The sequence below is a fragment of the Bombina bombina genome, chromosome 1, assembly GCF_027579735.1.
Source record: "Bombina bombina isolate aBomBom1 chromosome 1, aBomBom1.pri, whole genome shotgun sequence".
NCBI classification, from domain to species: domain Eukaryota; kingdom Metazoa; phylum Chordata; class Amphibia; order Anura; family Bombinatoridae; genus Bombina; species Bombina bombina.
In genome coordinates this window covers 197774960-197789848 of record NC_069499.1, presented here as the reverse complement: position 1 = coordinate 197789848, position 14889 = coordinate 197774960, and the positions used below count along the sequence as shown (strand labels likewise).

At 41.4% G+C, this 14889-nt stretch overlaps 1 protein-coding gene across 1 annotated transcript in view; it reads right to left on the bottom strand.

The window, feature by feature from the left end:
- The window catches only part of MGA (MAX dimerization protein MGA), a 1137718-nt gene that overhangs the window by 672250 nt on the left and 450579 nt on the right, over positions 1-14889 (bottom strand). The window contains exon 13 of the mRNA XM_053697822.1: positions 6390-6874. Coding sequence (XP_053553797.1) covers positions 6390-6874 — 485 coding nt within the window. The remainder of the gene's footprint in view (positions 1-6389; positions 6875-14889) is intronic.

Sequence of the window (14889 nt, the reverse complement as noted above, 5' to 3'; positions counted from 1 at the left end):
AAGACCAAGTCGCTGCCTTACATATCTGATCAACAGAAGCCTCGTTCTTGAAGGCCCATGTGGAAGCCACAGCCCTAGTGGAATGAGCTGTGATTCTTTCAGGAGGCTGCCGTCCGGCAGTCTCGTAAGCCAATCTGATGATGCTTTTAAGCCAAAAAGAGAGAGAGGTAGAAGTTGCTTTTTGACCTCTCCTTTTACCAGAATAAACAACAAACAAGGAAGATGTTTGTCTAAAATCCTTTGTAGCATCTAAATAGAATTTTAGAGCACGAACTACGTCCAAATTGTGCAACAAACGTTCCTTCTTTGAAACTGGATTCGGACACAAAGGCACGACTATCTCCTGGTTAATGTTTTTGTTAGAAACAACTTTCGGAAGAAAACCAGGTTTAGTACGCAAAACCACCTTATCTGCATGGAACACCAGATAAGGAGGAGAACACTGCAGAGCAGATAATTCTGAAACTCTTCTAGCAGAAGAAATTGCAACCAAAAACAAAACTTTCCAAGATAATAACTTAATATCAACGGAATGTAAGGGTTCAAACGGAACCCCCTGAAGAACTGAAAGAACTAAATTGAGACTCCAAGGAGGAGTCAAAGGTTTGTAAACAGGCTTGATTCTAAGCAGAGCCTGAACAAAGGCTTGAACATCTGGCACAGCTGCCAGCTTTTTGTGAAGTAACACAGACAAGGCAGAAATCTGTCCCTTCAAGGAACTTGCAGATAATCCTTTCTCCAAACCTTCTTGAAGAAAGGATAGAATCTTAGGAATTTTTATCTTGTCCCAAGGGAATCCTTTAGATTCACACCAACAGATATATTTTTTCCATATTTTGTGGTAGATTTTTCTAGTTACAGGCTTTCTGGCCTGAACAAGAGTATCAATGACAGAATCTGAGAACCCTCGCTTTGATAAGATCAAGCGTTCAATCTCCAAGCAGTCAGTTGGAGTGAGACCAGATTCGGATGTTCGAACGGACCTTGAACAAGAAGGTCCCGTCTCAAAGGTAGCTTCCATGGTGGAGCCGATGACATATTCACCAGGTCTGCATACCAAGTCCTGCGTGGCCACGCAGGAGCTATCAAGATCACTGATGCCCTCTCCTGATTGATCCTGGCTACCAGCCTGGGGATGAGAGGAAACGGCGGGAATACATAAGCTAGTTTGAAGGTCCAAGGTGCTACTAGTGCATCTACTAGAGTCGCCTTGGGATCCCTGGATCTGGACCCGTAGCAAGGAACCTTGAAGTTCTGACGAGAGGCCATCAGATCCATGTCTGGAATGCCCCACAACTGAGTAATTTGGGCAAAGATTTCCGGATGGAGTTCCCACTCCCCCGGATGAAATGTCTGACGACTCAGAAAATCCGCTTCCCAATTTTCCACTCCTGGGATGTGGATTGCAGACAAGTGGCAGGAGTGAGTCTCCGCCCATTGAATGATTTTGGTCACTTCTTCCATCGCCAGGGAACTCCTTGTTCCCCCCTGATGGTTGATGTACGCAACAGTCGTCATGTTGTCTGATTGAAACCGTATGAATTTGGCCTTTGCTAGCTGAGGCCAAGCCTTGAGAGCATTGAATATCGCTCTCAGTTCCAGAATATTTATCGGGAGAGGAGATTCTTCCCGAGACCAAAGACCCTGAGCTTTCAGGGGTCCCCAGACCGCGCCCCAGCCCACCAGACTGGCGTCGGTCGTGACAATGACCCACTCTGGTCTGCGGAAGCTCATCCCCTGTGACAGGTTGTCCAGGGACAGCCACCAACGGAGTGAATCTCTGGTCCTCTGATCTACTTGTATCGTCGGAGACAAGTCTGTATAATCCCCATTCCACTGACTGAGCATGCACAGTAGTAATGGTCTTAGATGAATTCGCGCAAAAGGAACTATGTCCATTGCCGCTACCATCAAACCTATTACTTCCATGCACTGCGCTATGGAAGGAAGAGGAACAGAATGAAGTATTTGACAAGAGTTTAGAAGTTTTGATTTTCTGGCCTCTGTCAGAAAAATCCTCATTTCTAAGGAGTCTATTATTGTTCCCAAGAAGGGAACCCTTGTTGACGGAGATAGAGAACTTTTTTCTACGTTCACTTTCCACCCGTGAGATCTGAGAAAGGCCAGGACAATGTCCGTGTGAGCCTTTGCTTGTGGAAGGGACGACGCTTGAATCAGAATGTCGTCCAAGTAAGGTACTACTGCAATGCCCCTTGGTCTTAGCACCGCTAGAAGGGACCCTAGCACCTTTGTGAAAATTCTTGGAGCAGTGGCTAATCCGAACGGAAGTGCCACAAACTGGTAATGCTTGTCCAGAAATGCGAACCTTAGGAACCGATGATGTTCCTTGTGGATAGGAATATGTAGATACGCATCCTTTAAATCCACCGTGGTCATGAATTGACCTTCCTGGATGGAAGGAAGAATTGTTCGAATGGTTTCCATTTTGAACGATGGAACCTTGAGAAACTTGTTTAGGATCTTGAGATCTAAGATTGGTCTGAATGTTCCCTCTTTTTTGGGAACTACGAACAGATTGGAGTAGAACCCCATCCCTTGTTCTCCTAATGGAACAGGATGAATCACTCCCATTTTTAACAGGTCTTCTACACAATGTAAGAATGCCTGTTTTTTTATGTGGTCTGAAGACAATTGAGACCTGTGGAACCTCCCCCTCGGGGGAAGCCCCTTGAATTCCAGAAGATAACCTTGGGAGACTATTTCTAGCGCCCAAGGATCCAGAACATCTCTTGCCCAAGCCTGAGCGAAGAGAGAGAGTCTGCCCCCCACCAGATCCGGTCCCGGATCGGGGGCCAACATCTCATGCTGTCTTGGTAGCAGTGGCAGGTTTCTTGGCCTGCTTACCTTTGTTCCAGCCTTGCATTGGCCTCCAGGCTGGCTTGGCTTGAGAAGTATTACCCTCTTGCTTAGAGGACGTAGCACTTGGGGCTGGTCCGTTTCTGCGAAAGGGACGAAAATTAGGTTTATTTTTGGCCTTGAAAGACCTATCCTGAGGAAGGGCGTGGCCCTTGCCCCCAGTGATATCAGAAATAATCTCTTTCAAGTCAGGGCCAAACAGCGTTTTCCCCTTGAAAGGAATGTTAAGCAATTTGTTCTTGGAAGACGCATCCGCTGACCAAGATTTTAGCCAAAGCGCTCTGCGCGCCACAATAGCAAACCCAGAATTTTTCGCCGCTAATCTAGCCAATTGCAAAGTGGCGTCTAGGGTGAAAGTTAGCCAATTTGAGAGCATGAATTCTGTCCAAAATCTCCTCATAAGAAGAATCTTTATTTAACGCCTTTTCTAGTTCATCGAACCAGAAACACGCTGCTGTAGTGACAGGAACAATGCATGAAATTGGTTGTAGAAGGTAACCTTGCTGAACAAACATCTTTTTAAGCAAACCCTCTAATTTTTTATCCATAGGATCTTTGAAAGCACAACTATCTTCTATGGGTATAGTGGTGCGTTTGTTTAGAGTAGAAACCGCCCCCTCGACCTTGGGGACTGTCTGCCATAAGTCCTTTCTGGGGTCGACCATAGGAAACAATTTCTTAAATATAGGGGGAGGGACGAAAGGTATGCCGGGCCTTTCCCATTCTTTGTTTACAATGTCCGCCACCCGCTTGGGTATAGGAAAAGCTTCGGGGGGCCCCGGGACCTCTAGGAACTTGTCCATTTTACATAATTTCTCTGGAATGACCAAATTCTCACAATCGTCCAGAGTAGATAACACCTCCTTAAGCAGGGCGCGGAGATGTTCCAATTTAAATTTGAATGTAATTACATCAGGTTCAGCTTGTTGAGAAATTTTCCCTGAATCTGAAATTTCTCCCTCAGACAAAACCTCCCTGGCCCCCTCAGATTGGTGTAGGGGCACTTCAGAACCAATATCATCAGCGTCCTCATGCTCATCAGTATTTTCTAAAACAGAGCAGTCGCGCTTTCGCTGATAAGTGGGCATTTTGGCTAAAATGTTTTTGATAGAATTATCCATTACAGCCGTTAATTGTTGCATAGTAAGGAGTATTGGCGCACTAGATGTACTAGGGGCCTCCTGTGTGGGCAAGACTGGTGTAGACGAAGGACGGGGATGATGCAGTACCATGCTTACTCCCCTCACTTGAGGAATCATCTTGGGCATCATTTTCTCTAAATTTTGTGTCACATAAATCACATCTATTTAAATGAGAAGGAACCTTGGCTTCCCCACATACAGAACACAGTCTATCTGGTAGTTCAGACATGTTAAACAGGCATAAACTTGATAACAAAGTACAAAAAACGTTTTAAAATAAAACCGTTACTGTCACTTTAAATTTTAAACTGAACACACTTTATTACTGCAAATGTGAAAAAGTATGAAGGAATTGTTCAAAATTCACCAAAATTTCACCACAGTGTCTTAAAGCCTTAAAAGTATTGCACACCAAATTTGAAAGCTTTAACTCTTAAAATAACGGAACTGGAGCCGTTTTTATATTTAACCCCTTTACAGTCCCTGGTATCTGCTTTGCTGAGACCCAACCAAGCCCAAAGGGGAATACGATACCAAATGACGCCTTCAGAAAGTCTTTTCTATGTATCAGAGCTCCTCACACATGCATCTGCATGTCATGCTTCCCAAAAACAAGTGCGCAATAGAGGCGCGAAAATGAGGCTCTGCCTATGATTAGGGAAAGCCCCTAGAGAATAAGGTGTCCAATACAGTGCCTGCCGGTTATTTTACATAATTCCCAAGAATAAAATAATTCCTCAAAGCTATGAAGTATTAAAATATGCTTATATATCAATCGTTTTAGCCCAGAAAATGTCTACAGTCTTAAAAGCCCTTGTGAAGCCCTTTTTTTCTTATGTAATAAAAATGGCTTACCGGATCCCATAGGGAAAATGACAGCTTCCAGCATTACATCGTCTTGTTAGAAATGTGTCATACCTCAAGCAGCAAAAGTCTGCTCACTGTTTCCCCCAACTGAAGTTAATTCCTCTCAACAGTCCTGTGTGGAAACAGCCATCGATTTTAGTAACGGTTGCTAAAATCATTTTCCTCTTACAAACAGAAATCTTCATCACCTTTCTGTTTCAGAGTAAATAGTACATACCAGCACTATTTTAAAATAACAAACTCTTGATTGAATAATAAAAACTACAGTTAAACACCAAAAAACTCTAAGCCATCTCCGTGGAGATGTTGCCTGTACAACGGCAAAGAGAATGACTGGGGAAGGCGGAGCCTAGGAGGGATCATGTGACCAGCTTTGCTGGGCTCTTTGCCATTTCCTGTTGGGGAAGAGAATATCCCACAAGTAAGGATGACGCCGTGGACCGGACACACCTATGTTGGAGAAAATCTATCCCTATAATTTAAAGTTCTCTCAATACATGAGGAACAGAAAGGGATTGGTGGTTCCACACTGGCATCAAAACACAAAGAAACAAGTGACATTTTGCAGGGCCTCTTGGTCCATTCTGACTCACAATGGATCAAATTACCAAATAAAAGTTTAACATTTTTCAATAAAAATTAAACAGAATAAACGTTACTATCTCTTTAAATTTTAAAACGTAACTTTTTTACTTTTTATTTTTCTTTTGTTGTAAGGATTAAATAGAACTACACAAGTACTGTTGAAACACCTCTACACCTCATCTTAACCTTGCTGAGGTGCCTACTTGCCCTGCTGACACCGGCAACAATTCCCCTCACCAAAAGATACAGAACTTGGTCTGCAGTTTCTTTCACAGTGAAACGCTGTCCGGTCATAGAAACGCATGTCCTTTGTTTAATATGCGTTATGCTGACAGACTCAAAACTAATTCTCTCCGGTCACTGTAAGTGAATTAAAAGATGGCGCGCAACACAAACTGCCGCCACAGATAGCTCTGCCCACCGTGGACATCTAAAAATGAATCTCCCGGTCGGCATATTTTAAAGTCAAGCCGCCGGAAGCAGTGAAACCACAATTAATATAGCCTTATTAATTTAACCTCCTCAGCCCCAGTGCCTGCCATAAAAAACACTGCCTACATAAGTCCCCTCCAATATATAGGAGAATTTATGTGTCCCATATTTTGAATATAGTGCCCAAATTTTTCTGAGTCTTTCCTTTTATATTACTAGTCCCAGAAAATATAAAGTCAGCACTTACCTCATAAATCTGCCAGTCAGCAAGGCAGCTCACTAGGTTTGAGAGGTCCTCTCCATCACATGGACCTGTGCAAAAAAGAGATAAAGACTGAGTAATCTCATATTTCATAGTTAGAATTTTAGCTCTCAAAAACTATGGACGGTCACAATTGACATAATTAAAGTATACGGTTAATACTACTAAATATAAACAGCATATTGTGAAAAGTAGAAAATGAAATAAAATAATCGAGAACTCACCTGAATAAGCTCTGAATGGTTAATATTGGGTTTCTTTAACCGAGCAACAAGATTACCAGCTGGGATAATCTTGGTGTAAAAGGGCAGACCTTTTCCTCCATGTGACTTCTCTACTAATTTACTCTCGGGACTTGCATCTGCTAGTTTCCCCTCTGGAAGGGTAATAATTTCTACTTTCCATTTCAAGGAGAAATCATGTCCAGGGCTATGCTTCCATGAAACACACTGTTCATCATCCATGGAGATTTTTACTCGTGATGAATAAGGAGTCCCAGACTGGTCTAAACTTTTTGTCTCCGACATCAAATCAATATTAAAGGCTCCTACCCTGAAATACTGAGGTTCCTTCCTGCTCATGTTCTTAGATATAATGTTGAGTATTTTAATGCGATCTTGTTCCCAGTTGCAGTCAGATATAATCTCTATAAGCTTTGCTGGACCACAATTGCGAAACCTTTTTGGAGAGCAGGAGGGGTCATACATGTCTATGTAAAAAGAAGAATATTAAACATGATCAATTTAAAATTATTATTATACAGTGAAGGTAATATGGCTTGGAATTCACCACTTAAGAGCCCGATTCTCAAAAACTCACAGGCCTGGAGAGAAAGCATCAGCTTATTTTACTGACCATTATATTTTAAAGTGTATTTTCTTAACATAAAGCATATTAGTGAACTACCCTTAATCAGGTATATATCTCCTATTTTAACAATTGCCTTTAAAGCAATCCCTGTGGGTCCTTTATATGAGGCATCTTATAGAATCTGGTCAGACCAGAGAGGTTTAGAGAATCGGGTCTTTAGTTACTAAAATACTACACTAATTTAAAGCGACATACAGTGCAAAAAGAAAATATGTTCTATTGTGTTAGAGCATTTTATTAATGCTCTACTGCTTACACATAACAATTTAACCCCTGCAAATGAATTAAAGGGATAGTAAACACCTTGAAATGTTAAAATAAAATGTTTAGTTATACATAGTGAAACAATTTTGTAATATAGTTTTATTATTTATTTTGACAACTTTTCATATAATTTAGCTCTGAATTTTCTAATTCTCAGAAATTGAAATGCACCCTGCTGACTTATCAAGGCTAACTCTGCAACACATCCTCCCCTAACTGTCTTTAGCTAATAAGAACTAACTAACTTTATGACAGTAACGAACCTTCTTATCTGTGGACTAAAGCCACATTTGTCTCACCCAAATTAGGCAATTGGTGGGTGGAGTTTGGCTAGAGAAAAAATATTACAGTAAAAAGGATACTGCTATGGCCCAAGGAGGACGCTAAACTAGGAGCTCCTGTGGAGAGATTTACATCCCGCCATGTGGAGATAGCTGTTGGATCTCCTTCCCACTCTTATTCAGCCAAAATTGAGAACATATACACAGCTCTACAGACTTGTTTGATCGATTTTTAAAAGGCAATATCACTCAGATTTGACAGCATGCAGCATATTATTCAACCCTTGAAGGTGTCAGATGGCTACATGAGCAGAGGATGCCCCTTAGGTTACGAGCTTGGTGAGCTGCACACTATAACCTGAAGAACCCAGGGAGGCCTATAGTCTCCAGTATTGATTCAGTGTTCACACATATTGCAGTCTTTGTTGATAAGATCTTACAACCAGAGGTTATAAGGATGTCATCATACATAAAATATACTGGAGATTGTATTAGTAATTTGAGAGACTTTCATCTACCTAGTGATAAATATATTTTATATACTCTAGATGTCAAAAGGAAATATACCTCTATCAAACACGAAACAGGCATTGACATTAAAAATAAAATACTATTTGACAGCCCCAAGGCAGAACACTGTGTGATCTGCGTTCTTATCGCAGAAAATGAAGAGTCTTTGCAGAAAGAACGGCAGTGGCAGTTAAAAAAAACTTTTGTCTGCACTTTTAATTTCTGCCTGCGGGTGTCACTGTTCCGTTCCATCTCAATGGAAATAATTGCTATGTTCCTCTCTTTTCAATTAACTCTCACTTCCTGATCTCCAGTGCGGTACAGGGTAACAGCACATTGCAGAAAAGGTGAGTCAGGGCTTAACACATGTATTTTAGGAGTGTAGGAGTCAACCAAAATACTTAGACACATTTTTTTATGTATTATTCTTTAATAAAAGTGTGTGTGTTTATGGTGTGTGGGTGTGTGTGTGTGTATATGGTGTGTGGGTGTGTGTGTGTGTGTGTATATGGTGTGTGTGGGTGTGTGTGTGTGTGTGTGTGTGTGTGTGTGTATATGGTGTGTGGGTGTGTGTGTATGGTGTGTGTGTGTGTGTGTGTATGGTGTGTGTGTGTGTATATGGTGTGTGGGTGTGGGTGTGTGTGTATATGGTGTGTGGGTGTGTGTGTGTGTGTGTGTATGGTGTGTGTGTGTGTGTGTGTATGGTGTGTGTGTATATGGTGTTTGTATATGGTGTGTGTGTGTGTATATATGGTGTGTGTGTGTGTGTATATGGTGTGTGTGTATATGGTGTGTGTGTGTGTGTGTGTGTATGGTGTGTGTGTGTGTATATATGGTGTGTGTGTGTGTGTGTGTGTGTATATATATGGTGTGTGTGTGTGTGTGTGTGTGTGTATGGTGTGTGTATGTGTATATGGTGTGTGTGTGTGTGTGTGTTTGTGTATAGGTATATGGTGTGTGTGTATATATATGGTGTGTGAGTGTGTGTATGTGTATATGTTGTTTGTGTGTGTGTATGTATGTGTATATGTTGTTTGTGTATATGTTGTTTGTGTGTGTGTGTGTATATATGTTGTGGGTGGGTGTGTTTATGGTGTATACACTGGCTGTACATGAACCTGTCCTCATGCACACCGAGTAAGGGCAACAAACACAGCAACACCAGCTTCTTAACCTCTTAAGGACATGTGACGGAATTTTTCCGTCATAAAACAATTGAGCAAACTGAAAGCTGTGTCCTTAAAGGGTTAAAGACATTGCAGAAAAATTTTCACTAAAAAAATCTCATCGCAGAAAATGAAAAAAAGTTCTGCCCCTGGGTTTGACAGTGGTTCTTATACATCCATGCAAATTGAATTTATTGAAACTTTGCTAAACATGGTTCTGTACTGGAATTACTTTTTGTTTATGGATGATGGGTTTGTGCAAATCAAAGGAACTGCCATGGGGTCCAATGTCGCACCATCCTATGCCAATTTATTCATGAACCATTTTGAAGAGAAGTATATTTATGCTAAATGGTCATTTAAAGTGGATGTAAATTTTACACTTATTCCCAATAAATATCGCTTCTATTAACTAATCTTATTTATACTGCATTGTTATTATATTAAAATATGCTCAATATAACATTATATTTTATTTTTCAACTTAGCTCCGTTTTCAGTTGGAGCTCCTCCCATCCATTACTTCCTGTATTTCCTTCGCATAACGTCTAGAGCGGCCCCCACCCGCTCTATGACGTATTACCAAAGCGCGTTCACGATCTCCTGTTTTGTGCGCATGCGTTTCAAATCAACTTCCGATTTTGCGCATGCGTTTACTTTCTACAGCCATAATTGCGCATGCGTTGTTAAACATTGGTGTGCTCGCGATCCTGAATGGAAATTTGATTGCGCATGCGTACCGAGTGCTAATCTTCTCAAAGCAACATAGTATTCAATGAATGTATCCATTCATTGAATACTTTTGCATCGAGCAACAGCTATTTTGAATTCAGAGTGTAAACATCGATCCTGTATCAAACGTTACCGCAGTAAGAAATATAAAGCAGCTATTATAGTGTTTTGCAAAAAAGTTATTTTATTCCTTTATATTGTAATTATTTATTTATAGTTTTATAACCAATTTGTCTTTCATACTTTAAATTTAATATTACCCCAATTATAACAATATATACTGAGTTACAATGTACTATTATATCAACTATATTCTAACTAATTTTATTATTATAAAAGCATTGCCCAAAAATTCAATCACAAACATAGCTTATAAATTGAGATATGATTATTATTATTTTAATTATTTACATAACATTAGCATAAACCAGTTTTATTTTTTTTGACCCATAACGTTTCAAAATTAATACGCTTATAAACAATTTTTCATAAATCGTTGCATTGCGATTATTGAGTTCTACGAAGTATGTCAATTTAAAACAGCTATTACTTTGATCTGTATCTATCGTTACATTTTGAGGGAGTGTACGGAGAATAGATACTTACTTGCTGTTCCAAGGAAATCTAGTAAGGTTATGGCTGCGGGCTTTTTATGTGCATGCTAACAACGTGTGCGCGCAGCGCTTCGAAATACCACAGGAGCATAAAGTTATAGTGACGTTTTGAAAAAGGGGCTGGACGCCACGGGGTAAGACCAATCATTAGTTTATTGATGTGTCAATCATTGTAATAAACGCGGACCAAAATGGCGGGTGGAGGGAGAGAGCAAGACGATTCGGACAAACTAAGTATATACATCGATAAAATATAGACTTTTAAAAAAAAACGACGACTTAAACTTATGCTAATTATGGCAGATACAGCAGTTCGGATTGTCTACTATCAGTGACTTTACATCCACTTTAAGAACTGTGACGCCACCTGGTGGTGCTACATTAATGATATATTTGGCGTTTGGTGGGTTGACATTGGATCCCTTGAGTAATTTGTGAAGTCCCTCAATAAAGCATTAAGTGGCATTTAATTTATCCTATCTTTTAGTGATAAATCTTTTTAATTTCTTGATACAAGAGTATACAAAAATCTGGTTCTCTGCAAGTTGATCTGTATAGAAAACCAACAGACAGAAATACTATGCTAGCATTTGGTAGCTTTCACCCTTAAAAAATAAAAGTCCATTCCTAGGAGCCAGCTCTTAAAAGTGCAGAGAATAGTAAGTGATAATAAAAAAAATATCTACAGGTAGCACTCATTTTACACCGGGGTTAGGTTCCAGAAGGAATGGTTGTAAATCGAAACCATTGTAAATTGAAACCCATTTTATAATGTAAGTCAATGGGAAGTGAGGGAGTTAGGTTCCAGGCCCCTCTCAAAATTGGCATAAGTAACACCTAATACATTATTTTTAAAGCTTTGAAATGAAGACTTTAAATGCTAAACAGCATTATATATAACCCTAATAAAATAATCACACAACACAAAAACAGAATTTATGCTTACCTGATAAATTACTTTCTCCAACGGTGTGTCCGGTCCACGGCGTCATCCATTACTTGTGGGAAATGTTCTCCCCCACAGGGAAAGGCAAGGAGAGCACACAGCAAGAGCTGTCCATATAGCTCCCCCTCTGGCTCCGCCCCCCAGTCATTCGACCGACGGTTAGGAGAAAAAAGAAGAAACTATAGGGTGCCTTGGTGACTGTAGTGTATAAAGAAAAAAAATTTCAACCTGATTAAAAAAAACCAGGGCGGGCCGTGGACCGGACACACCGTTGGAGAAAGTAATTTATCAGGTAAGCATAAATTCTGTTTTCTCCAACATTGGTGTGTCCGGTCCACGGCGTCATCCATTACTTGTGGGAACCAATACCAAAGCTTTAGGACACGGATGAAGGGAGGGAGCAAATCAGGTTACCTAAACATAAGACACCACGGCTTGCAAAACCTTTCTCCCAAAAACAGCCTCCGAAGAAGCAAAAATATAAAATTTGTAGAATTTGGCAAAAGTGTACAGAGAAGACCAAGTCGCTGCCTTACATATCTGGTCAACAGAAGCCTCATTCTTATAGGCCCATGTGGAAGCCACAGACCTAGTAGAGTGAGCTGTGATACGGTCAGGAGGCTGCCGTCCGGCAGTCTCATAAGCCAAGCGGATAATGCTTTTCAGCTAGAAAGAGAGAGAGGTAGCAGTAGCTTTTTGACCTCTCCTCTTACCAGAGTAAACGACAAACAAGGATGAGGTTTGTCTAAAATCTTTTGTTGCTTCTAAATAGAACTTTAAAGCACGAACAACATCTAAATTGTGTAATAAACGTTCCTTCTTTGAAACTGGATTCGGACACAAAGAAGGAACAACTATTTCCTGGTTGATGTTCTCGTTGGAAACAACTTTTGGAAGAAAACCAGGCTTAGTACGCAAAACAACCTTATCTGAATGGAACACCAGATAGGGTGGATCACACTGCAAAGCAGATAATTCGGAAACTCTTCTAGCAGAAGAAATAGCAACCAAAAACAAAACTTTCCAAGATAGTAACTTAATATCTATGGAATGTAAAGGTTCAAACGGAACCCCTTGAAGAACTGAAAGAACTAAATTTAGACTCCAAGGAGGAGTCATGGGTCTGTAAACAGGCTTGATTCTAACCAAAGCCTGAACAAAAGCTTGTACATCTGGCAAAGCTGCCAGTCGTTTGTGCAACAAGATGGATAATGCAGAAATCTGTCCTTTTAGAGAACTAGCTGACAATCCTTTATCCAAACCTTCTTGGAGAAAGGAGAGAATCTTTGGAATTTTAATCTTACTTCAGGAGAATCCTTTGGATTCACACCAACAGATATATTTTTTCCATATTTTATGGTAAATCCTTCTAGTCACAGGTTTTCTGGCTTGGACCAGAGTATCAATCACAGAATTTGAAAACCCACGCTTGGATAAAATCAAGCGTTCAATTTCCAAGCAGTCAGCTGCAGAGAAACTAGATTGGGATGTTCGAATGGACCTTGTACTAGAAGGTCCTGTCTCAAAGGTAGCTTCCATGGTGGAGCCGATGACATATTCACCAGGTCTGCATACCAAGTCCTGCGTGGCCACTCAGGAGCTATCAGAATCACAGAGGCCTTCTCCTGTTTGATCCTGGCTATGAGCCTGGGGAGGAGAGGAAACAGTGGAAACACATATGCTAGGTTGAACGACCAAGGCGTCACTAATGCATCCACTAGAGTCGCCTTGGGATCCCTGGATCTGGACCCGTAGCAAGGAATCTTGAAGTTCTGACGGGACGCCATTAGATCCATGTCTGGAATGCCCCATAATTGGGTTAACTGAGCAAAGACCTCCGGATGGAGTTCCCACTCCCCCGGATGGAAAGTCTGACGACTCAAATAGTCCGCCTCCCAGTTGTCTACTCCTGGGATGTGAATAGCAGATAGATGGCAGGAGTGATTCTCTGCCCATTGGATTATCTTGGTTACTTCCTTCATCGCTAGGGAACTCTTTGTTCCCCCCTGATGATTGATATACGCAACAGTTATGTTGTCCGACTGAAATCTTATGAACCTGGCTTCCGCTAGCTGAGGCCAAGCCAGGAGCGCATTGAATATAGCTCTTAGTTCCAAAATGTTTATCGGGAGAAGCGACTCTTCCCGCGACCATAGGCCCTGAGCTTTCAGAGAGTCCCAGACCGCGCCCCACCCCAAGAGGCTGGCGTCGGTCGTGACGATGACCCACTCCGGTCTGCGGAAACTCATTCCCTGAGACAGGTGATCCTGGGTCAACCACCAGAGAAGTGAGTCCCTGGTTACCTGGTCTACTTGAATTTGGGGAGACAAGTCTGTATAGTCCCCATTCCACTGATTGAGCATGCACAGCTGTAATGGTCTTAGATGAATTCGAGCAAAAGGAACCACATCCATTGCTGCAACCATTAGTCCTATTACTTCCATGCATTGAGCTATGGAGGGTTGAGGAATAGAGTGAAGAACTCGACAAGCTTTTAGAAGCTTTGTCTTTCTGACGTCTGTGAGAAAGATCTTCATTTCCACAGAATCTATTATTGTTCCCAGAAAAGGAACCCTTGTGGACGGTGACAGTGAACTTTTTTCTATGTTCACTTTCCACCCGTGAGATCTGAGAAAAGCCAACACAATGTCTGTATGAGCCCTCGCTTTGGAAAGAGACGACGCTTGGATTAGAATGTCGTCTAGATAAGGTGCTACAGCGATGCCCCTCGGTCTTAGGACCGCTAGAAGGGACCCTAGTACCTTTGTGAAAATTCTGGGAGTGGTGGCTAAACCGAATGGAAGAGCCACAAACTGGTAATGTTTGTCCAGAAAGGCGAACCTCAGGAACTGATGATGAGATTTGTGGATTGGGATATGCAGATACGCATCCTTCAGATCCACGGTAGTCAAAAATTGACCCTGCTGGATTGTTGGTAAGATTGTCCGAATGGTTTCCATCTTGAAGGATGGAACTCTGAGGAACTTGTTTAAAATCTTTAAATCCAGAATTGGCCTGAAAGTTCCCTCTTTTTTGGGAACCACAAACAGGTTTGAGTAAAACCCTAGACCTTGTTCCCCGGAGGGGACTGGGTTTATCACTCCCATCTTTGATAGGTCTCTTACACAATGTAAGAATGCCTGTTTCTTTATCTGGTCTGAAGATAAGTGAGACAGGTGGAACCTTCCCTTTGGAGGAAGTCCCTTGAATTCTAACAGGTATCCCTTGGAAACTATCTCTAGTGCCCAGGGATCCAGAGGGGGCTACCCCTTCATGCTGTCTTGGTAGCAGCAGCAGGTTTCTTGGTTTGTTTACCCTTGTTTCAGCCTTGCATGGGCTTC